At 45.4% G+C, this 22,232-nt stretch overlaps 1 protein-coding gene across 6 annotated transcripts in view; it reads left to right on the top strand.

Moving 5' to 3' along the window:
* The window catches only part of FKBP15 (FK506 binding protein 15), a 61,733-nt gene extending 39,501 nt beyond the window's left edge, over window positions 1–22,232 (top strand). Inside the window, exons 16-28 of one of the 6 annotated variants that reach the window (XM_018052619.1) lie at window positions 1,414–1,523; window positions 2,217–2,324; window positions 2,745–2,839; window positions 3,655–3,757; window positions 9,521–9,692; window positions 11,626–11,762; window positions 13,411–13,566; window positions 14,652–14,804; window positions 15,773–15,895; window positions 16,917–17,024; window positions 17,315–17,958; window positions 19,001–19,097; window positions 21,591–22,232. In XM_018052619.1, the coding sequence (XP_017908108.1) occupies window positions 1,414–1,523; window positions 2,217–2,324; window positions 2,745–2,839; window positions 3,655–3,757; window positions 9,521–9,692; window positions 11,626–11,762; window positions 13,411–13,566; window positions 14,652–14,804; window positions 15,773–15,895; window positions 16,917–17,024; window positions 17,315–17,958; window positions 19,001–19,097; window positions 21,591–21,668 (2,084 nt within the window). In that variant the 3' untranslated portion in view covers window positions 21,669–22,232. The other 5 variants (XM_018052618.1, XM_018052617.1, XM_018052616.1 and 2 more) reach the window with 5 other exon arrangements.

The following is a 22,232-nucleotide window of genomic DNA, read 5'->3' as shown; positions in this document are numbered from 1 at the left end:
GACCTTTGCGAGTTTTATGTGGATCCATATGTTCCTTTCTGGTGGCCAGGGACTCCTGTCCGCCGTCAGCTGGTGCTCTGTGAGACCCTCTATATCTGAAGATGTATCCCTAAGGAATCGATGGAGAGAAAAGTACCCCGCATCCACCAACTCCTCCGTCTCATGTCATCCATCTCCCCAGTTCACTGGTTATAAGTGTACAATTCAATGACTTTGTTTACACAGTTGTGCAGACATCACCATGATCCAACTTTAGAACATTTCCAGTATCCCTCTCAAAGCCCTTCTGACTGGTGTTTTGTTTCTTGCATTTTTTTCCTGCCAGCCCTTTAAATTCCTCTCTCAGAGTTGCTCTGTAGAGTTCTTAGTAGATAGTAAAAGAGGAAAATATCAGAGGAAATTGGGAGAAAGCATGACTGTTTAATGTCTCATATGAAAGCTACTTTGTTACAATTTTAAAGTTGTGAAAAGAATATACTTTTATAAAAAGTCAACACAAAAGAGTATGAAATGAAACTTTACTGTCTTCCCTCTTTAAACCCCCTTGACCTTAGCAAGCAGTCACTCGAGTAACTCTTCAGGTATCTTGTATACATGTACAGTATGGTTGCCTTGTGTAAATATGAAGCAGAATAAGTATATGCAGCTGGGATGGTACCCTGCCTTCTTGTTCTGCAGCTTGTGTTTTGCGCAGTGATCACTTTGAGTATTAGGACGGGGTAGAAAGAAGCAAGTACATCCCCAACGAAATGTAAGGTGCGGGAGTGGTTAAGAGTTTCCTGTGTGCATCCTTGGTCTGGAAGCCCTGCTGTTCTCCATCTGGGAAACTACCAAATCTGTAATCTCTTCTGAGAAGCCTTCTCTCTTACTATCCCTCCCTCCTCTCCTTCCAGAGATGTAAATGTATATGTGTCACTAAAAAGTTAATGTTGCTGTTCTCTGTGCTCCTTTTTGTACCTTGTAACCTGGTACATGGTTCATTCTTTGCACTTACAACAGTCTGTTATAGTGATCTGTTCACTTGTGAGTCTCCTCACCAGACTGAGCTTATCAAGGGCAGGAACCGTGTTTTACTCATTGCTGTATCCCTGGTACCTGGTCCAATGCCCTGCACGCAGTTGGGTGAATGGAGAAGCAATCTGAGCTGCTCATGCCCCTACGTGTGCCCTGGAACCAGACTGTACCTCTGGTTGCATGCCGCAGGAGCGCATCGTGGTTATTGTTAGCTTTGGAGCCCTTTGACCGTTACCGCTGCTCCATCTTCTCCTGACAGTGTGACTCACCGCCAGCCTTTCCTAGTCTTTGGAAATGTTCATTTCTTTCTCTCCTCTGCTGATAGAGCTGTTGGTTTTTCCTCATTCAGTATCCTCTGTTACAGTTTCATAAGTTTCTTCTTGGCTTTTGTCTATTTAGGATCAGGTGACATGGCTTCATTTCTCATGACTGAAGCCCGGCAACATAACACTGAGATTCGGATGGCAGTCAGCAAAGTGGCCGATAAAATGGACCATCTAATGACTAAGGTAATGGAGCCATCTCATTTTGAAAGTAGGGGCATAAAGTGAATTCCCTGGTGGTCCAGCGGTTAGGAATCATTGCTTTCACTGATTCAGTCCCTTGTTGGGGAAGTAAGATCTGGAAAGCCGTGCATGGTGCATCCAAAGAAAATAAAGTGGGGGTATAAAGAGGGAGTGCGAAAAGGGAGCCACCAGCACGATAGGCACACTCTTTCTTGGTTTCTGTATTCATAGTGCATACTCAGTCACTCAGTTGTGTCCAACTCTTTGTGACCCTATGAACTGTAACCTGCCAGGCTCTTCTGTCCTTGGGATTCTCCGAGCAAGAATACTGGCGTGGGTTGCCATTCCCTTCTCCAAGAGATCTTCTCCACCCAGGGACTGAACCTGCGTCTCCTTCATCGCAGGCAAATTGTTTACCACTGAGCCACCTGTGAAGCCCCATATTGATAGTGGTTAGTAGTTATTTCCCAAAAGAGTTGTTTTATTTAGGGATGCAGTTAGCAGAAGAAAACTCCTGCTTCCATTAGAGATTGTCTCAGAAACTTATTAACCCTCTCAGTGGTCAGATCTTGGATACATTGTATTTCTCCTTGCAAAAATTTCATTAAAAATGGAAATTAATTTTAATGAAATTAATTCATTTAATTCATTAATTTTAATGAAATTGTAAAGACTTTTCTGGTACTCATTTTATAGGTTGAAGAGTTACAGAAGCATAGTGCTAGCAATTCCCTGCTCATTCCCAGCATGTCAGTGACCATGGAAACAAGCATGATTATGAGCAACATACAACGGATTATTCAGGTGAGAGTGGTCTCAGCCTGGAGATCTTCCCATGCTCTGTCCGGAGATGTACTTCCTTTAAAACCTCCACTCCAGGAATAAGAGCGTGTAATAAATACTCACGCCCCACAGAATTGGGAAATTCTGGGAAAATCCATTGTGGCTTAATCTAGTCCAAGTGACTTATCACTCTGTAATCAGAAGGAAGCATTTCTTTTTTGACCATATACCAAAAATTCACTTCACTTTATAGCCATTTATATGTTTAGTGATTTGTATCCATCAAGTAGAATTTGATATGTTGTTGTATTTATATTTATCTGGACAGAAGTTCTAGATTTTTTTTAACAGTATCACCCATCAGTTCAAGTTGATTCCCTTTTATCTGATGCTTTTCTCTTAAAAACTTCAGTCTTACACATCACATATTTTTGAATTTAGGAAAATGAAAGGTTGAAGCAAGAGATCCTTGAAAAGAGCAGTCGGATAGAAGAACAGAATGACAAGATTAGTGAACTAATTGAACGAAATCAGAGGTAATGACAGGTATGGGGCACTGGCTAGGATGAAGAGAAAAGCGTTTAGCTTGTAAATGCCTGAGTTCAGTGAACGTGTTTGTTCAGGGGGGTTGTGTATGTTTCTGCTCTTTTCTGCTTCCTGCCCGTCGCATGGATGACTTCTTGGTGATGGAGAAGGATTTCAGGAGCCTGCGACAGAACACAGACCTGGGTTTGAGTCCACGCTCTGCTCCTCATTTGTTCTGTGGCTTTGGGCATTCTGTTTATTCCTTCTGGCTCTAGTTTCCTCATCTGTAAAAGCAGTGTTAATGCCTAGAAAACTCATTGTCAGCTCTTCTGTCTTCTGTGTGGACTGACTGTTTTATCAACCAGAACTTCACATAAACCCAAACACTGTAATTTTTCTAGATCCTTCTGAAAAAGAATTTTGGAGGAGTGGTCAGGGGAACATGTCACAGCATATAGCATTTCATTTTAGAAATACTGTTTTCCCATATTTCTCTTGTTCAGTGTCCCTTAACTCCCACATGGAGGAGAGGGAATTGGTTTTCTTCTCTTCCTTCCTTGCAGCCTTCATATTCCTATCTCTTCTCTCATTTCCCGTCACTACATCGGATCGAATTCCTCTCCTCTTTATTCTACACATTCAGAGCAGTTCAGCCCTGGGCCCAGTTACCTGCCTCCAAACTTGATTACTGCAGATCTTAGGAAAGGAAACTGTTTTGGGATTGCTGCTGATGCAGGAGCAGAGCAGCGCTCGGCTGCACACTGGGTTGTGCCTGCTCTGTGTGGAGCGCCCGATCCATGTTTTCTTTTCCCTCCTTATTTCACAGGTATGTTGAGCAGAGTAACCTGATGATGGAGAAGAGGAACAACTCTCTTCAGACTGCCACAGAAAACACACAGGCAAGAGTTTTGCATGCTGAGCAAGAGAAGGTAAAGAAACTGGGGAGAGAGAAGCCCGAGTCAGGATGTGTAGAGGCAAGGAGTGTGTCCTCTACACGTACTCACCAGTCTGCTTTTGAGCAGAATTTTTGCCATTGTCGGGAAGAGAACTAGAAATCTCCCAGCAGATTTTTAATATATCCGCCATCCAGATTTCTGTTTTTAAAATACGTTACAGTTAGTTGACTTAGAAGCAATCACTGATCTTAGTAATTTGGTTAAGGTGAGGATTCACACAGTTTATTAGAAAGGAATCCTATTCTGCTGAAAAAATCAGCAACAGTTTCTGTTACGCCACGTAACACATATTTATTGTGAAGTTTGAGATGGTTTAAGTAAGCAATTCTTCATCTGTATCTGCCAGAGCATCTTAAAGTACTGCTGTTTGACTTCAGTCAGCTCAGAATTATGTATTTTGACCTGTTTCTGAAGTAGCTGTAAGGAAGACTGCTGAGGGTCTTGCGTTGAGGAGGACCGGTTTGGAAGCCCCATTCCTCCTATCTTTGCTTCAGTGACACTGTTTATCTGGAATGAATTCCTTTCTGTTTGGCCTCTCCCTCATCAGCTGGGAGATTGCAACCCTTCATCTGCTGTTTTTTTCAGAGGTTTCAGTTCAGTTCAGTTCAGTCGCTCAGTCGTGTCTGACTCTTTGCGGCCCCATGAATTGCAGTACGCCAGGCCTCCCTGTCCATCACCATCTCCCAGAGTTCACTCAGACTCAACGTCCATCGAGTCCGTGATGCCATCCAGCCATCTCATCCTTTGTCGTCCCCTTCTCCTCCTGCCCCTAATCCCTCCCAGCATCAGAGTCTTTTCCAATGAGTCAACTCTTAGCATGAGGTGGCCAGAGTACTGGAGCTTCAGCTTTAGCATCATTCCTTCCAAAGAAATCCCACGGTTGATCTCCTTCAGAATGGACTGGTTGGATCTCCTTGCAGTCCAAGGGACTCTCAAGAGTCTTCTCCAACACCACAGTTCAAATGCATCAATTCTTCGGCGCTCAGCCTTCTTCACAGTCCAACTCTCACATCCATACATGACCACAGGAAAAACCATAGCCTTGACTAGATGGACCTTAGTTGGCAAAGTAATGTCTCTGGCTTTTGAATATGCTATCTAGGTTGGTCATAACTTTCCTTCCAAGGAGTAGGCGTCTTTTAATTTCATGACTGCAATCACCATCTGCAGTGATTTTGGAGCCCCCAAAAATAAAGTCTGACACTGTTTCCACTGTTTCCCCATCTATTTCCCATGAAGTGATGGGACCGGATGCCGTGATCTTCGTTTTCTGGATTTTGAGCTTTAAGCCAACTTTTTCACTCTCCTCTTTCACCTTCATCAAGAGGCTTTTTAGTTCCTCTTCACTTTCTGCCATAAGGGTGGTATCATCTGCATACTTGAGGTTATTGATATTTCTCCCAGCAATCTTGATTCCAGCTTGTGCTTCTTCCAGTCCAGCGTTTCTCATGATGTACTCTGCATAGAAATTAAATAAGCAGGGTGGTAGCTTATATTTTGTATTTGAATATTTTTTTAAAACACAAAAAGTTGAGTAGGATGCACTTTATAACTTTACACACTTTTTCACATACTGGTAATGACAAGACCTTTCTTGGGTCTCATTGCTATTATTCTTTATGTTCTCTTAGCTAATATCCAGTCAGGTAGTAATAATAATAATTTAAAAGTGGACACCTTATCCTCAGATAAGCCGTGTTTTGCCGAGTCCAGTCTTGACCCTGAATCTTTCCCACTGCTCCTTGACACCGCCCTTTGTTTGTTGTGGCTGAGTCCCAAAGCCTGGATCCCCACTCCCCATGAAGTCTACTTTTTTACTATTTCTCTTTCACCTACTTTTGTTTGCTTTCTCTTTCCTAACAAGGCAGCCACATATCTTATTTGTTGTGGCTGTTAACTATTATTCAGGTCTACAGTTGATTACATAACTTGTTCTAGATCAGTGGTTCCCAAATACTGGTTTGGCTGCCTCAAAATCACTTAGGGAGCTTGACCCAAAATATACATGTGTAAGCTTCACCTGGAGATTCTAATCCAACATTTCTAGTTGAGCTCTGAATCTGAACTTTTTAAAAGCTCCTCTTGATTCTGAGACAGAGCCAGGTAGGAGGCCCTGCTTTTATCAGTGATTTCTTTTGCCACTGTGGAGGTGGCAGCTGCCACACCTTGGTTTTTAGCAAGCTTACTATGTGGCTCCCATGCTGAGTATCAGTGGTATGTATGCGTGCGTGTATGTATTCCAGTCAAACTTTATTCACAAACATAGACAGCAAGCCAGTTTGACCTGCAGGTGATAACTTGCCAATCCCCTGAATTAGCTAACTAATCCACCCAAATGTTTATTGATAAACTCCAAAAGTGTCTGGTACGATACATGAACCTGGTCAGTGCTCTACTTATAATAGCCAAAACGGTAGTGATAATAACAAAAACAGTACTACCTGTTGTTGTTGTTCGGTCGCTAAGTCATGTCTGACTCTTTGTGGCCCTGTGGACTGGAATACCAGGCTTCCCTGTCCTTTACTATCTCCTGGAATTTGCTCAAATGCCTGTCCATTGAGTCGGTGATGCTATCTAACCATCTCATCCTCTGCCACCCTCTTCACCTGTCAATCACCTCCTCGGTCCTAGGCACCAGGCTTTACACAGATCTGTTTGAAGATATCTCCTGGGCCGAATGGCAGGAGATAGCCTTGATATTCTTGATGAGTCAGGTGCCATATACATGCTTCACTTGGTCTCCTTTATTCCAGTGAAACTTACCAAGCCTTGACGCTCCCATTTTTCTTTTGATCCATTTCTTACTTGTCTTCCCTGTGATATCTCTCCTCTTAAATGGAAATAATCAAGGTCCTTTCATGCTTGGAGGTACTTCTCTGCCTGCAGGCACAGTTCAGAAACCTATGGTTATATGCTCAATGAATATTTGGTAAATGAAATTATTTTTCTCTACGGCAGTATTAATATTTCCACAGAAAACCATGGAATAATGGTTAAAACTGGAGAGAAGTTACATTCATCTGGTTTGCTATTCTTTTCCAGAAGAGTAAGGTGAGGCCCAGGTAGAGTAAAAGTCTTGCCTGGGGCTTCACCTGCAGCCAGCTGTGTCCTTTTCCCTTTGCCAGATGGCCATCTTTCTTCAGTACCATGTTCCTCCTCCATCCCGAATGCTCTTTCCCTTGTTTTTCTGAATTCTTGGTTCTTTCTTGTCATGGCTTTCTTTTCCCAGCTCTCCATGTCAGCAGTGGAATTTGATCCCAGGTGCGAACCAGGGAGCTGTCCTATCCACTGTAGGTTTTTGATATTTTCCTTTCTCACTTGATATTGCAGACCCTTACTTAAAACAATCATAATTTACACACCCACACACATGTGCACACAGATGCACATACATATATAAATTTATATAGATTCACACATTTCTTTCTGATTACAAACATTGCATCTGTTTCTTCCAGGAAATACAGATAAGCGAGCATAAAACATAACTCATTAATGGTCCTCCCACTCAAAGATGCCCTTGTGCTAAGACTCTTCGCAACCCCATGGACTATAGCCTGCCAGGCTCTGCAGTCCATGGGATTTTCCAGGCAAGAAGACTGGACTCCGTTGCCATCTCCTATTCCCAAGGGATCTTCCTGACCCAGGGATCAAACCCACGTCTCCTGCATCTCCTGCATTGGCAGGTGGATTCTTCACCACTGAGCCATCTGGGAAGCCCCACACTCAAAGATAATTTTTATACATATCATTCATCCCTTCATGGTTTTCGCTATGTGTGTGTTTGGGAGAGAGTATTACTTTTCTTGCTTGTAAGAGGCCTTTCTCTGTTAGGGCCTTTGGTAAGAGCTTTTGAGTGATCTTCGATTCTGCTTGTTCTTGGTGAGCATGAGCACTGCCTCTCCTCTGGAATTTGTCTCCTCCCGTGGTCTTAGCTGCTCCAAGGTGCTATGTGAATGGTCTTCACGCTGATATTGGTGAACTCTGGAGCTACAGTGAATACGGAGCTCTCTGAGCGTTGTGTTAGTTCAGTTTCTACCAGGCCACTTGGGATAGGACAGTGAGTAAAACTTCTATTCTACTTGTGGCAGATGAAAACCCTCTTCTGTCTGGAAATTCAAGCTGCCCTTGTCCTCTGTGTTTAACAGATGAAAACGTAAGGCTGCTGAACAGCAAAAATAAGTATCTTAGAGCTCACTCTGAAGGATGTTGTTAAAAAATTTATTCTGATGCTTACTAAAACTGTAAGGGAGACTTTTGTTCAAGACTGTTGGTATAGATGAGAGTTCTGTGGTGGCCTCGGGGTTAGGATTCTGGGCTTTTACTGCTGTGGCCTGGGTTCAGTCTCTGGTTGGGAAACTGAAATCCCACAAGTCACAAGGCGCAGCCAGAAATCAAGACTGTTGCAATAGGTATGAAAGATTGAGCTCAACTCTAAACACAAGAAGGGCAAGAGAGCAAGTAGGGAATTTACAGCCAGAGTGAGAGGGTTAGTGGATGGAAAATTACTAAGAGGAGAATCATAGGAAGGGGGATTCTTGCTAACGACAGGCCAAGGACTTAAATAGTAAAGATTGGGATAAAGAGCTGTGATCAGATATCAGGGGTAGAGATTCTCTCTAACCTTACATAGCAGGATTCTTGCTAAAACTGGGCTGGTCAGGCCAAAGACTGGGTGGGGAGACCAAGGCTGAGCGCTCTGAGGCCCTGACTTGAAGTTTGGCCAGAGAGAGAGCCTTTGCCCATGGACACTCAGATGCTCATTCATAACCTATTTCTTGTTATTTTGCGTACAATTTTTTTTATTTCCTCTACCTTTAAGAGAGCCAAAATATCGGAATTTAAATGTAAGCTAGAAAACTGATTAAGGCTTTGGAATGAAGTTTAAAAGTGAGGTGGGTGCAGTGACAACCCTAAGAAGGGACAAGTGATACCAAGGAAATAGACAGCGGTAGAAATGCATGTGAACTACAGTGGTCTAGGGAGGAGGAATGGTGGTAGCAATACAGTATGGAAAGATGGTCCAAGCCCAGATACACCCTGCTGTCCAGAAGTCACGACCTTCGGAGCCATCACGCCCTGCCCTTCCTGTCCTGTTTTTACAGGAGCTCGTCAGCTCAGGTGAAATGAATGTGGTATTTGTCGCTTGTTTACCATTCCTTTTCACTGACCACCCTTTCGTTTCCATCATCACCCTTAATACACAAAACATAGTAGATGATTTTTCCAGGGTGTCATTTTGGTTTCATCGAATGTAGCTTGAGAATATTTAGCTCCTGTTTGGCCAGTACGAGCACTGTTTAGAATGCATTGAGCAGCCAAAGAAGTTGGAGTGTTCCTTTCTTTTATTACCACTCTTGTTCCAAAAACCCCCAACACAGTTACTCTGACATGACTGATCTTTATAGTACCATTAGTACTCAGTGCTCAGGAGAAGTTATAGACCGAGAAGTGCATTGCCATTGAAAGCATTCAATTTAAAATTTAAAATACTCTTTTCTTCTTCTTTTTTTTTAAAAAAAGATTGTCCTTTATAGGAAAACCAGAAAATGGCAAGAATACTATTTTTACAAGGTAATTCCCGGGTCAGAAACCTTGCACATTTGAGGGCTTGATTTTGATTCAATGCAGGTTGAAGGTGGCCTTAGCTCTCTTCCTACCAGTTCAGCCAGCACAGCGTATGTGAGGTTGGGCATCAGCATGTTTAAAGTGATGTCGTACTTTGTCGCTTTTCAGGCCAAGGTGACGGAGGAGCTAGCTGCTGCCACCGCACAGGTCTCTCATCTGCACCTGAAAATGACGGCCCACCAAAAGAAAGAAACAGAGCTGCAGGTCCAGCTCACAGAGAGCGTGAAGGAGACAGACCTCCTCAGGGGTCAGCTCGCCCAGCTGCAGGCAGAGCTCTCAGGTATGCCCTTGTGGAGGGGGCTGGGACTGTGACCAAGTAAGCGTAAGGAATTACACTGTTTCCTTCCTCTCGGTCCATTGGACAGAAGGCTCATGAAGGTTATGAAGGATGAAGCCAAAAATTAAGGTGAACCAGTATAAACCTACATGATTGTTTGACATAAATGACAAGAGAACTGACCTTCCATTTAGTGGCCACTAAGTGGCCACAGTTCTGCTTTGTTTGGTCAAGTGTTCAGTATCTTTGGTACTTAGAATTGGCCTCATAGGCCTTGAAGGGAGAATCTCACTTGTGACTAATCTAACTGAGGGGTTCCTCTAACTTGAGACTCAGTAGAGGCTTGAGAAGAAGGTGCTTCCTGCATTGGTTGCCTCTTTCCTAGAGGATGGATTGCAGTCTTTCAGCCTGGCACTCAAGGCCCCTCCACCTTGGCTTATTTCCCGTTATGTTGCTTAATTCATCGTAGCTCTGGGCATACTAGCCAGCCTGCTGCTTCAGCACATCCTGTATTTGTCTTGCTTTTTGTCAGTACTGTTCTCCGGACTTATGGTGTGCCCACCATCACCAGGATTTACCTCCAGTTCTCTCCAAAAACTGCCTCTTTCAGAAACTTCACCCTTTTTTTTGCCCCTAGAATATTTGATCTCCTTTAAAATCTTGCATCTCTGAGTGCATTATTGTGACCATTTTCAGAGTTAGCCTTTGATCAGCACTACTTGTGTGTCTGTTTTCCCTTCTATAATGCAAGCCTCTGAAGGGCAAATATGATGCTTTGCTCATCTTTGTGAAGTCCTTCCCTTAGTACTAGTTCAGTGCCTGGCCCAAAGGTGCTGCTCGAGACATGGTGAATAGCAGATTTGTGAAGACTGGCATGTTGATTCATCCACCACCTTGTGTAAAAATACATGTAGAAGGCACAGATGGGACCAGTAGGCTGGGTATGGCAAGAACAGCAACAGTTTTAGGAAGAAACAAAATTCACTTGCCCAGAAAGAGAGCTAAAAAACACTGATGTCAGTTGGTGAAGTGATACCTTGAAGATAAGTCCTTTCCTTCTTAGAGCATCACATGAGCAAACTTGAAGGAAAATCTTAGATTCGAATGTCATACTGATATCTTCTTTTCTGTTTTCACAGTGCCCTGTGACAGTTACCTTAAGGGTACCATAAAGGTCTCAAAAGTTTTCCAAGAAAATGAATATTGATGCATTACATTTTAAAAATTGTTACTATTTTCTTATTGAAGTATAGTTGATTTACAGTGGTTTACAGTATTGTGTTAATTACTACTATACAGCAGAGTGATTCAGTTATACATATATATATATACTTTTTAAAAAATCTTTTCCATTATGGTTTATCATAGGGATATTACCCCTATGGCACAGATGTCGCTCTGTGCCATACAGTAGAACCTTGTTGTTTGATAGATTACATTTTAAAGAAATATTCCAAATAGCTTTATTTGAGAAGGAATGTTTAGAAAACAGACTATTGATAGAATGTCCCAGCTACCAAGAAAGTTGAGAATATCTTACCAGGCACTGAGAAAGGGCCTGGACCACTACTAAAGAAAGATGTCAATGTGTTGAGTCCAGTGTGTTGAGATGATGACTGACATGGAATTGAAGGACCGATACATGTCAGGGGTGGTCTCTGACTGCTTGGTACACTTCTCTTCCATTTTGTGTGTGTCGGAGGTGACCTGTAGGTACAGAGATAAATATGGATGGGTGTGGAAGTCAGTGAGTCAGTTTATGGCTTGATAAGCCTGCTGCTGGTCAATGAGGTGATGCTGGAAGAAGTGCGTGGAAGAGGCTCGTGTGGGAGGGCTGGAAGATGAGAGAACGCAGTTTTGAAGGAGCTGTTAGGATGCCATACGGCCCACGGCAGCTCTGGTTCTACAGCCAAGCCTTTGTGCTGTCATATCTCAGAGCTCCAAGAAACCTCCCAGCAAGTGCAGTCCAAATTCAAGAGTGAAAAGCAAAGCCGGAGACAGCTGGAACTCAGGGTGGCCTCCCTGGAGGAGGAGCTGACTGACCTGCGAACTGAGAAGGAGTCTCTGGAAAAGGTATGCTCTCCATCTGAAGTTTCTCTGTTGTACCCAGGTGGCCAGAGTGGGCTGTTTCACAAACATTATTATTTTCCTTTTAAAAAGTACTGTAGCGTGTGCTCACTGTAACATACAAATAATACAGAAAAATATAAAATAAAAAATGAAATTTATGTTTTCCTCTTCTCTACACTAGAGGCAAGAACTATAAAAAAATGTATGATTATTCTTCCAGATTGTTCTCTGTGTATAATATATAATGCACATAGCATGCATATGTATATGTATAAAGTATATGTATATACATGTGTATACTGATAACATTTTTAATAATAATGTGGTCATGTTTAATACTTTAAAGATTGTATTGTGGCCATTATACTAATAAGAATGAGTGCTTTCTCATTCTTTGTAACTACTACATAGTAGGCTGCTGCAAGGCTATACCGTAATTATATTTAACTATTCACCTGTTGATGGGTATTTCCGTTTCTGACTTTTCACTGTTTCAAACATTGCTTTCATGGATATCTTTGTACTATATGTATTAAATGAATTTTTGCAAATTCATTTGAGCATTTCCATAAAATGGATTGCTTGAATTTGAATTGCTGCATCAGAGAAAATTCTCAACAGTTAAATTTTTAAAATAAATATCACCAGATTATGCTCAAAAGTATGTTAACTTACATTTCCAGCACTATGTAAGTAAGCCTATTTCTCCATTATTCTTCCAACTCTGCCTGTATAAATTTTTACAATCTTTCATGATAGGTGAAATATGCTTATCTTGTCTTTAGGGGTATTTTTGTTAGTAGTAAAGCTTTCATATATTTAACACCTATTTGTATTTCCTCTGTTATAAGCACTATTAAAGTGCTGATCCTTTGTCAGTCATAGATGTTACAAATATTTTTCTAGTTTGATGTTTTTTAACTTTATTTAATGGTATCTTTTGTTCTTTTATAAATTTTAACACTAGGATAATACTAGCCCCATTGAACAAATTGGGAACATTTCTATCTTTTTCTATATTTTGGTACAGTTTAGATTTGAAAAGAGTGTCCCGTTACTGTGCTTTTAATAAAACTCTCTAGTAAAGCCCTTTTGCCTAGTGCCCTTTTAGAGGATAAATCTTGGTCTGTACTTTGTTTCTTCCATAATTTTATCAGGTTTTTTAAAAAAAGTTCTTTCTGATTGTGAGGGCTGTTTCCATTTTCCATTGTTCTCGATACTCCTACAGTGACCATCCTTGTAACACATAATCTTTATGATCTACTGCTTCCTTAAAATAAAGCCTAAAGTGTAATTTCTGGATGTGTATGTATTTTGAAGGTCCTGTCACAGAATTGTGACTTTCTTACCAGCAGATTATGAAAGTATCTTATTTCCCTGTACACCTACCACTGTTAAGATGTTCCTCATCTCTTAATACAGTGGTAGATAAAGCTCTTCTAGTTTACCTTCTTCTTGTTGCAGTTTTGGGTTTTTTTTTCCTGCCAGTAGTCGAGAATGTTAAATATATTGGGGAAACTAAATTGAAAAAATGAATTGTTATCATTAACGAAGTAAGGACCCAGTGATGTTAGTAACTGCCACCACCATCACCATCTCCATTTATTTTCCTCAAACAACTAGAACTGATGACGGTTCTCTTGTTCCTAAGAACCTCTCAGAAAGGAAAAAGAAGTCAGCTCAAGAGCGCTGCCAGGCTGAGGAGGAGATAGACGAAATTCGTAAATCACACCAGGAGGAATTGGACAAACTTCGACAGCTCTTGAAGAAGGCTCGGGTGTCCACCGACCAAGCAGCTGCAGAGCAGGTAATGGGAAACTGAAGCACTTTGGAAAAAAAGGGAGGCACGAAGGACTCAGAAAAGCTTCTAGTTTCTTGATCCTTTCAGATGACATTTCTCATAGTTGATGCTCTCTAACTTTGGACAAAGGTGGAAGAAGAGCCAGGAATCAAATGGAGAATCTTCTGTCTGTTTTAAAGCTTAGTGGAAATCTTATTATAAGTAAAACATGAAGGCAAAAAGTTTTCCAAACATGACAAGGCCAAAGTCCTCACCCACCAGACACCATCCTCCAGGCATCGTCTGAGAAAAGAAGGGACTTATTTAGGTAATGAGGCAGGGAAATCAAGGGCAGTGGCTGCTGCTGCTGCTAAGTCGCTTCAGTCATGTCTGACTCTGTGCGACCCCATGGACTGCAGCCCACCAGGCTCCTCCGTCCATGGGATTTTCCAGGCAAGAGGACTGGAGTGGGGTGCCATGGCCTTCTCCAGGGCAGTGGCAGGACACAGCTAATCTCTAGTCATTTGACAGCAGCCTTTCCCTGGTGGTACAGAGGTTAAAGCGTCTGCCTGCAATGTGGGAGACCTGGGTTCGATCCCTGGGTCGGGAAGATCCCCTGGAGAAGGAAATGGCAACCCGCTCCAGTAATCTTGCCTGGAGAATCCCATGGACGGCGGAGCTTGGTGGGCTACAGTCCATGGGTCGCAAAGAGTCGGACATGACTGAGCCACTTCACTTTCCACTTTCCACTTTTCTTTTTGTAAGTTTCTGCATTCATGTTTATATGTTGTATGTTCTTTAGGTAGAGTGAATTGGTGTCCTCCATTTGATCATCTGTGGAATTTTGGAGGGAAATAAATTTCTTCTGTTTAAAAAGGTCTAAGGGTCCAGATCCTGAAAAGTGTGATCATATTATGGCCCTGGGGACCTGTCTGTAGACAGTCTCCCTTGATCTGGTTGTAGTACCTTTTGGAGTCCTGACAACCAAGGTCTTCCAGATGGTTGTTTCTCTGCTAAATCTGGGCTCTTAACTTTTTTGCCTTGTTAAAGATGGGGTTTCCCAAGATGTAGTTAGACCCCCCCAGGATACAGTGATTACTTTCTCTTAGCAGCTGTCTCTAGTACAGGCTGAGCTGCAGACCCAGTGGGAAGCCAAGTGTGAGCAGCTGTTGGCGTCTGCCAAGAATGAACACCTGCAGCAGTACCAGGAGGTGTGTACACAGAGAGACGCCAGTCAGCAGCAGCTGCTCCACCTGGAGGAGAAGGTGAGTGTTTTCCCTTGGACTTAAGCAGCCTGGGCAAACAGGTTGTTCAAGTCTTGTAGCTCCTTTTGTACCTGAAAGATGTTAATCACTTTTGAAAACAGAATCATACTGGTTCAGCTCTTTGGTTGATCAGTCGTATTTCACGTACTCATTTGGGATGACAGGTCAGTGACCTAGAAAAAGAAAAAGCAGCATTCATGTTCTGGACTATGTTTTCCATTATAATTTGATCCTTCATTTATTAAGCAAATACTTATTGAGTGCCAGTTGTGTTCCAGGCACTCTGTTAGGGAAAAGGCTTAGAAAGAACACTCCTCAGGAGTCTCACAATCAAGAAAGGGAGAACCGAGAAACAAAGAGAAGCATTAAATGCTGTGAGGCCCAGAAGAGGAAGTGCCCAGGGGAGCAGAGGCAAGCGGGACAAGGAGCTTTGATGAGGTGGGGAAGGGCACAGGTGTTCTGGACAAAGGCCCTGAGATGGGCTGGAGCACGGGTGTGGTGGGATCATCTGGCATAAAACGAGAGAGAGAAGGAGGGGTGGCTCAGCACCACATATGGAAGTCCTCATATCTGGAGGTCAGTTAAAGTATCCAGTTGAAAATCTTCCACTCAGAGATGAGGAAGACCGTTCATATGTCTGTGTGACTAGGGTCATCAGAATGTCTGTGTGACTAGGGTCATCAGACCCTTCCTCCCGTTTTTCGTCATATTCTTGACCTAAGTAGGAACAAGGCAAGCGACCTTGTTGGGAAAGAGGAGATGGAGCGGTGAGTTGGGACTGAGCGATGAGGAAGTGGAGTGCTCTGGGTCAGCAGGCCTGGGGTGTGGGTGGAGGGGTGTGGGTGTCAGCAGGCCGACGTGAGGTGGACACTTAAAGCTTTGGATGCTTCTCCTCCTCCTGGGCTTCCTGACCTTCACCTGGAAGTCCAGGTTCCCAGGCCACAGCCACAGCCTGTTCGTTTTTGCAGTGTTCAGCCCTCCAGGCCCAAGTCACATCCCTGAGAGAGCAAAATGCACAGCACATCAAGGACCTAGAGAGCAAGGCCCAGACGTCTGGGGTCGAAGCCACTGCTGCTGACCCCTCAGAAAAGGTGAGCTAGCGTTTCAGAGAAGCGAACCGCGTCCTATAGGGCGGTCGCGTATGCATAGCAGGCCTTCAGAAAGGATTTTTGTCGTCAGTGTGTTGTGTCGTTAGCTTGTTTTCCGATCCACCACCATCTGACTTGCTGCTGCTGCTAAGTCGCTGCAGTCGTGTCTGACTCTGTGCGACCCCATAGACCCCACCAGGCTCCCCCGTCCCTGGGATTCTCCAGGCAAGAACGCTGGAGTGGGTTGCCATTTCCTTCTCCAGTGCATGAAAGTGAATTGGTCGTGTCCGACTCTTAGTGACCCCATGGACCACAGCTTACCAGGCTCCTCCATCCATGGGATTTTCCAGGCAAGAGTACTGGAGTGGGGTGCCATCGCCTTCTCCGACCATCTGACTTAAATCAGAGTTAACCCATTGGAACCTGTCTCTTTGGTGGCAAACCCAAAGAACCCCATGCTGAGGTCTTGACAGATAAGGGAAATGTTTCTAAGTCACAGGAGAGGAGTGGGGAGCGTGCCAGCGTCTTCTGGCCACTAATCCTGGTAGCCTGTGGCAGCTCCAGGGGTGGCCTCAGTGGGAGAGTGGCATCGGTGAGCCGTCTTTGAGAGTCTTAAGAACACACGCCACAGCTTACCCGTCCTTCCTATAGCCCTTCTGCCAAGTGCTGCTGATTATTCAACATTGTCCCCTCCACAGTGTTAGCCTTCGGTGTCTCAGTTCCTGACCAGCTATGTCCCACTGCAGAGTCCTAAGAGGGCTTCATTTAAGCCTTCCAGACCTCACTCTGGAATTTATTTATTTAACATCCAATTTATTTGGCCATGCTGAGTCTTTGTTGTGGCATGTGGTATCTCGTTCCCTGACCGGGAAGGGAACCTGAGCCCTCCGTGTTGGGAGCCCAGTCTTAGCTACTGAACCGCCGGAGAGAAGCCCCTCTCTGGAATTTACATGCATCCCTTAGTCGCTTGACTTTGGCAGCATACATTTTGATCTTGTTTCTCTCTCCTCACGTGGTCATGCAGGTCAAGAAGATTATGAACCAGGTGTTTCACTCCTTGCGGGGACAGTTTGAGCTGGAGGAGTCTTACAAAGGCAGGGCTATTCTGGGGACCATCATGAACACCATCAAGGTACAGCTGGCTGTCATTTGTGTTATTGAGCTGGGTGTCTCATTGCTTAAGTGCCGTCCAAAGGATCCTGAGTGAAAAATTATTGAAGATTGTTGATCAGTAACTAGGATGTCTGTACAGATATGGGCAGCCTCTTTTGAGAGGAAGAAACAAAGGCATTTGTACTGAAAAATAACAGAACAGCAGAGTTACTTGAACTCAACGACCAATTGTGTTAATAGAGACTGAAGAACTGGGAGTGCCTCCGTTTCTGGTCAGTGATCCTCTCCTCCTCCTTGGCTTTTGAACAGATGGTGACCCTTCAGCTGTTAAACCAACACGAGCAAGAGAAAGGAGAGAGCAGCAATGAAGAGGAAGAGGAAGAGGACGAGGCGCAACCTCGGAGCCCTTCGGGACAGTCTCAGGCACCCCTGGACGGGGAGAGGCAGGAGCCCCCTGCAGTGCTGTCAGAGAGGGTGGTCCAGGAAGATGCCCCGCCGTCTCCTCAGGGGTGTCCCACCCCCCAGGATGACGCACAGAGAAGGGAAGGGGAGCCCTCAGAAACAGAGGCGAGCTTAGAGATAAAAGAACGTTCAGTCCCTCCCGAACTGGCTTGCCTCCCCTCACGAAGAGCTCTGGGACCCCCGACTTCAGTTCCCCCCAGGCCTCCAGGCCCCGTAGCTGTGGACTCTGAGGGCGAGGAAGCATTGGGAGATGCCCGTGTCAGGGAGGAAGAAAGCTCCATGAGACTGTCCCCGACCTCAGACCCCGAGAAGGTGGACCCACCGGCCGTGGGACCTGAACGTCCAGGAGGAGAGCCTCAGCCTCCAGAGCTCCAGGAAGACAGGGATGCCACAAGCTCGGCTGCCCCCTCCCAGGAACCGTGCAGCCCAGAGGCAGCCCCGGCAGCCTCAGGAGCAGCACCTGCATCTGGACACTGTTCTCAGCCTCCCAGGTGTGTCCCTGAGCAGCTTCAGGAGCAGGCGGCTGCCTGTGGAGGTTGTCTCCAGTTTTTCCAGGGCGAGTGATTCATCCTCAGAGACTGGCTGGCTGGCTGAATCACTCATTCATTCACGTATTTACTCGGTACCTGCCATGCAGTAGGCTCTGTGGGAGTGTGGGAGGCAAGGTGGAGTTGGTTTTTGCCTTGAAGAGCTTACAGTCTATTAGGGAAGACAAACAAATGCTTATACAGTTGACCTTGAACAACACAGGAGTTAAGGGTGCTGACCCTGTGTGTGTAACTTTACAATTGGCTCATCTCCAGACTCAAGAAGTCGGACACGACTTAGCGACTGAACACCCCCATACTCACCCAAGTGCAAATCGTGTTTATTGAGAAAAGTCTACATATCACTGGGCCTGCATGGGTCAAACCTGTATTCTTCAGGAGTCAACTGTATGTTATAAATGCATGATAAATGCTTTCTAAAAAAAACGAATCAGGGTTATAATAGAGAATAAAGGGGGACTTATTCTACTTTCGGTCGGGTGACTAGGGAAGGATTCTGAGAAGGTGACATGTAAACTGAGACCTGAAGGGTGGATAGGAGCCTTCTCTGCCAAGAGTGGGCAGGAGCGTTTGCAGAAAGCAAGGCCAGCACACGCAAGGCCCTGCGGTAGGAGGGTCGCGACGCAGTCCAGGAAGAAGGCACAGTGGGTGGGAGAACAGTGGTGTATGCCGAGGTTGGAGAACTCAGGAGGAGCCAAGGGATGTGAGATTTTGTTGTCGCTGTTAGAAGTTTGGACTTTAAGTGCAGTGAGCAGCTTTTAAGGGGATTAAGCACAGGAGTGATGTGACTGATTTACTGGCTTTAAAAGATTGCTCTGGCTGTAGGTTATGGAGGGAGTCGAGAGTGCTGGGGTTGAGTGTGGAGAAGCGGAGGATTCCTGGGCAGTCACCGCAGCTGTTGGATATTTAGCCCAGAGCCTGTGGGCACTGTGGCCTGGGGCAGGAACATTTTCCTATGACTTGATTTTCCTGATTTTGCTTTCAGCCTCTCTGAGGATGAAGAGGATGAACTCTTTAAAGGGGCAGCTCTGAAAGTTCCAAAGCCCAAAGCGCAGGCTGAGGAGGAGGATGAAGACGAAGTGGTAAGGAACTCCCAGGCCCTGCCAAGTCCCCACACCGCCCCCTGGGGGCCCCTCCCTGCTGGCTGTGAGAAGAGGAAGGGAGTCTGCTGGTGGCCCACCCCCGAGCTCTGTGTTCAGGGCCCTGTGCGAGCAGGCTTGGGGCTGGGAGGGAGCGGCTCTGTAAGCCTGGTGGGGATGGGCAGATACCACTCTATTCTTGAAAAAGGATCATGGTCTCCATTCATGCAGCAGTAATTTCTATTTGAAGAAAGTTGGGCTGCTTAGTCCCATATTAGAATGCCAAAGCCTCAGGTTTCCAGACCTCAACGCTGCTAAGGTGTTTTATTTTAGAACTGGAAAGGACTTTGAAGGTCTTCTTGTCTGTCGTCTGTATTCATAGACAGACTGAGGTTCAGAAGGATGATTTACCTAAAGCCACAGAGTGAGTTAATGGTACAGCTAGGACTCAAACCCCCGGCTCCTACTCAGACCACCTGTTTCTAAGCATTTTCTGCTTCATCAGCCTGCTTTCCACCTTCTTTTGTTATCACAATATCCCTGGGCAGAGAATGGGTTAAGTGCTAAGAGTGTAGGGCTTCCCGGTGGCTCAGTGACAAAGAATCCACCTGCCAGTCCAGGAGACACAGGGTACACGGGTTCGATCCGGGGGTTGGGAAGATTCCCCTGGAGTAGGAAATGGCAACCCACTCCAGTAATTTTGCCTGGGAAATCCCCAGCAGGCCACAGTTAATGGGGCCCCAAAGAGTCAGACACAACTTAGTGAGTAAACCAACAGCAGCAACAACTGATAGGGTAGCCTCACTTTACAGAACTCCAAAGTTAGGCCAGAAAGGTGATCTGCTGACTAAGCCTGGATCAGAACCCCGTTTCTTGCATTCGTGGTCCCCGTTGTGCTAAGTTACAAGCATTCTTGGCTCTCTCTAGGACATTTGACTGTTGTGATAATTTCACTAGGGTAAAATGTGGGTGGAGAACACAGATCAGAGTCAGGCTGTCCATCCCAGGAACAGAAATATGAGGTGAATGGGGGCAGATTTTCTCCCCTTTTGTATCCACCAAAATGGATTCTGCTTTTTGCCAAGACCTTGGGAAAACAGCTGTGGCAGAGCTGGGATCCGGCTCCTATGTACAAGAACCCTTTCTCTCTTGCTTGTGTTCCCCGGGAAAGCGCACTGGTTCCTCCCACTGGCCTTTCTTCCCAAGAATTACATTTTCATTTGAGAGTTCTGAATATGAACAAAAAGCCAATTGAATATCTCAAGTGACTGTCCTATATATGGATGGAGTTTTTTTACTTTAGCAGAACATTATTGGTGTTAATACTAATATCATCAAGTTAATGTCTGTTTTTTGGGTACTCTGAAAACTATAGACATTTAATCTTCTGCCAGTTCAGTGAAGTGTAGGCACTTTTATTCCATTTTGTAGAAAGAAGGCCACGGCTCTGGAACATTAAATAGGTGGTCCAGGGTCACATAGCTGGCAGATGCACACCAGAACCTCAGCTGGAACAAAACAGAGGCAGTGAGCCACGTTTTAAGGTCCCATACCGTCAGAGTTTAGAGATCACTTCACAGATGCCCGGAGAGAGGTTCGAGGTCTGTTGGTTGGGAGTGGAGATGGCATTAGCCCAGGGACTTCCGATCATATCACACCGCCTTCCTTTGGCTGGCCCTGGGAAGTCCGATCCCGGGCCAGAGTAGTTCACCAGAGCAGAAGGTACCTTACTTAGGTAGAGAACACTCGGGAGTGCCTATCTTCAGCGTCAGTCCCAGCAACCCATAGGATTTTCCCTGCCAGTCTAGAGGGAAAAGGCCAGAGGCTCAAGTCACGAAAAGGGGGTAGAATTTCTTCTGGCTCGTTAATCCCCCTTATTCTCCTGCCTGATGGGAGGGACGGAGGGCCAGTGAGACCAGGGATATGAACCTACGTTCCTGGGTTTTCTTCATCTTGGGATTCTCCACTTGGTAGGGTGGCCAAGACTTTAAATTCGACTCTCTCTCGAATGGTGGGCCCACGTCCAGAGCCAGGCAGGCTACCGCAGGCCACAACAGCGTTTCTTCAGGTGTGACTGTACTCTTCCCAGCTTCCTTCTTCCTGTGTCCTCTGCCCTGAGGGCGGTTCTGCTTCTCTGTTCCCTTATCCTGCTCCCCCTTCCTCTTCCCACACGAAATGTGTAAGTTACCACATGCGAGAAAGCCCGTCCAGTCAATACATGTGTTTCTCAAATAAATGACGAAACGAGCCAAACAAAGTTGGTCTTCTTGTCTCCGTGTTGAAAGATTGCCGCCCTTCTCTGACTGCTTGTCTCAGCTTTTCTGGAAGCCTGGGGTTTGCTGGCCTCAGGGTTCGTCCCTTCAGTTAAACCCTCACCAGCAGTCTCCTTTCCCACCTGGAGCCGGGAAAGATGCTGGTCACTTCATCTTGCACAGGCGGGAAGTCCATCTGGTGCAGGGACAAGGGAGGACTGACTACTCTTTCCTGTCTTGTCAGAGCATGAAGGGACGCCCGCCCCCAACACCCCTTTTTGGAGATGATGACGATGATGATGACATTGACTGGCTGGGATGAAGACCCAGGAAACCGGTGCAAAGGTTTCTCTACCAACCCTTCCCTAGGCACAATTTTGCACAGCCAGCGCTGGCTTTAGATGAGCCACGGGGTGAGGTGAAGGTGAGCACGCTGAGGACAGTAGTTCCGATGCCTGAGCTGGCCCACCTCCGAGCCCCTGCCTGACCAGGTGAAGCAGCGTGGGACCCTGTCTTCGGAACCCTGGGGTTGGCAGCAGCCCACCCTGGTCCTGCCTCAGAGTCCTCCGTGGAGAAAGGGTTGGGGGGGTCCCCTCCAGCAAGGCCCTGTGAGTCCTGCCCTCTCCCACGCCTTCTGTTCTCTGAACTCCCAGACTGACCTGCCTCTCAGTGCTCCCTGTGTCCCAAGGCGTCACATACTATACTTTCTGTGGTGAGGTCTCCCTGGCAGAACTGGTAGAGGGTAAAGTACCCCATCTAAGCCCAATTACCAGCCTTGCCTGCAGTCCTGGGACGTGTATCTTTTCTCTGCCTTAAATCTGATATAAGAGGTCAATGAATATTTGAAATTAACAAAACAGAAATAAATGTCTGCAATGAAACCTGA

This window comes from Capra hircus, chromosome 8, assembly GCF_001704415.2.
Source record: "Capra hircus breed San Clemente chromosome 8, ASM170441v1, whole genome shotgun sequence".
In the NCBI taxonomy this organism is placed as follows: domain Eukaryota; kingdom Metazoa; phylum Chordata; class Mammalia; order Artiodactyla; family Bovidae; genus Capra; species Capra hircus.
The sequence above is the reverse complement of the archived record's forward strand: the minus strand, read 5'-3'. Positions and strand labels throughout refer to the sequence as shown.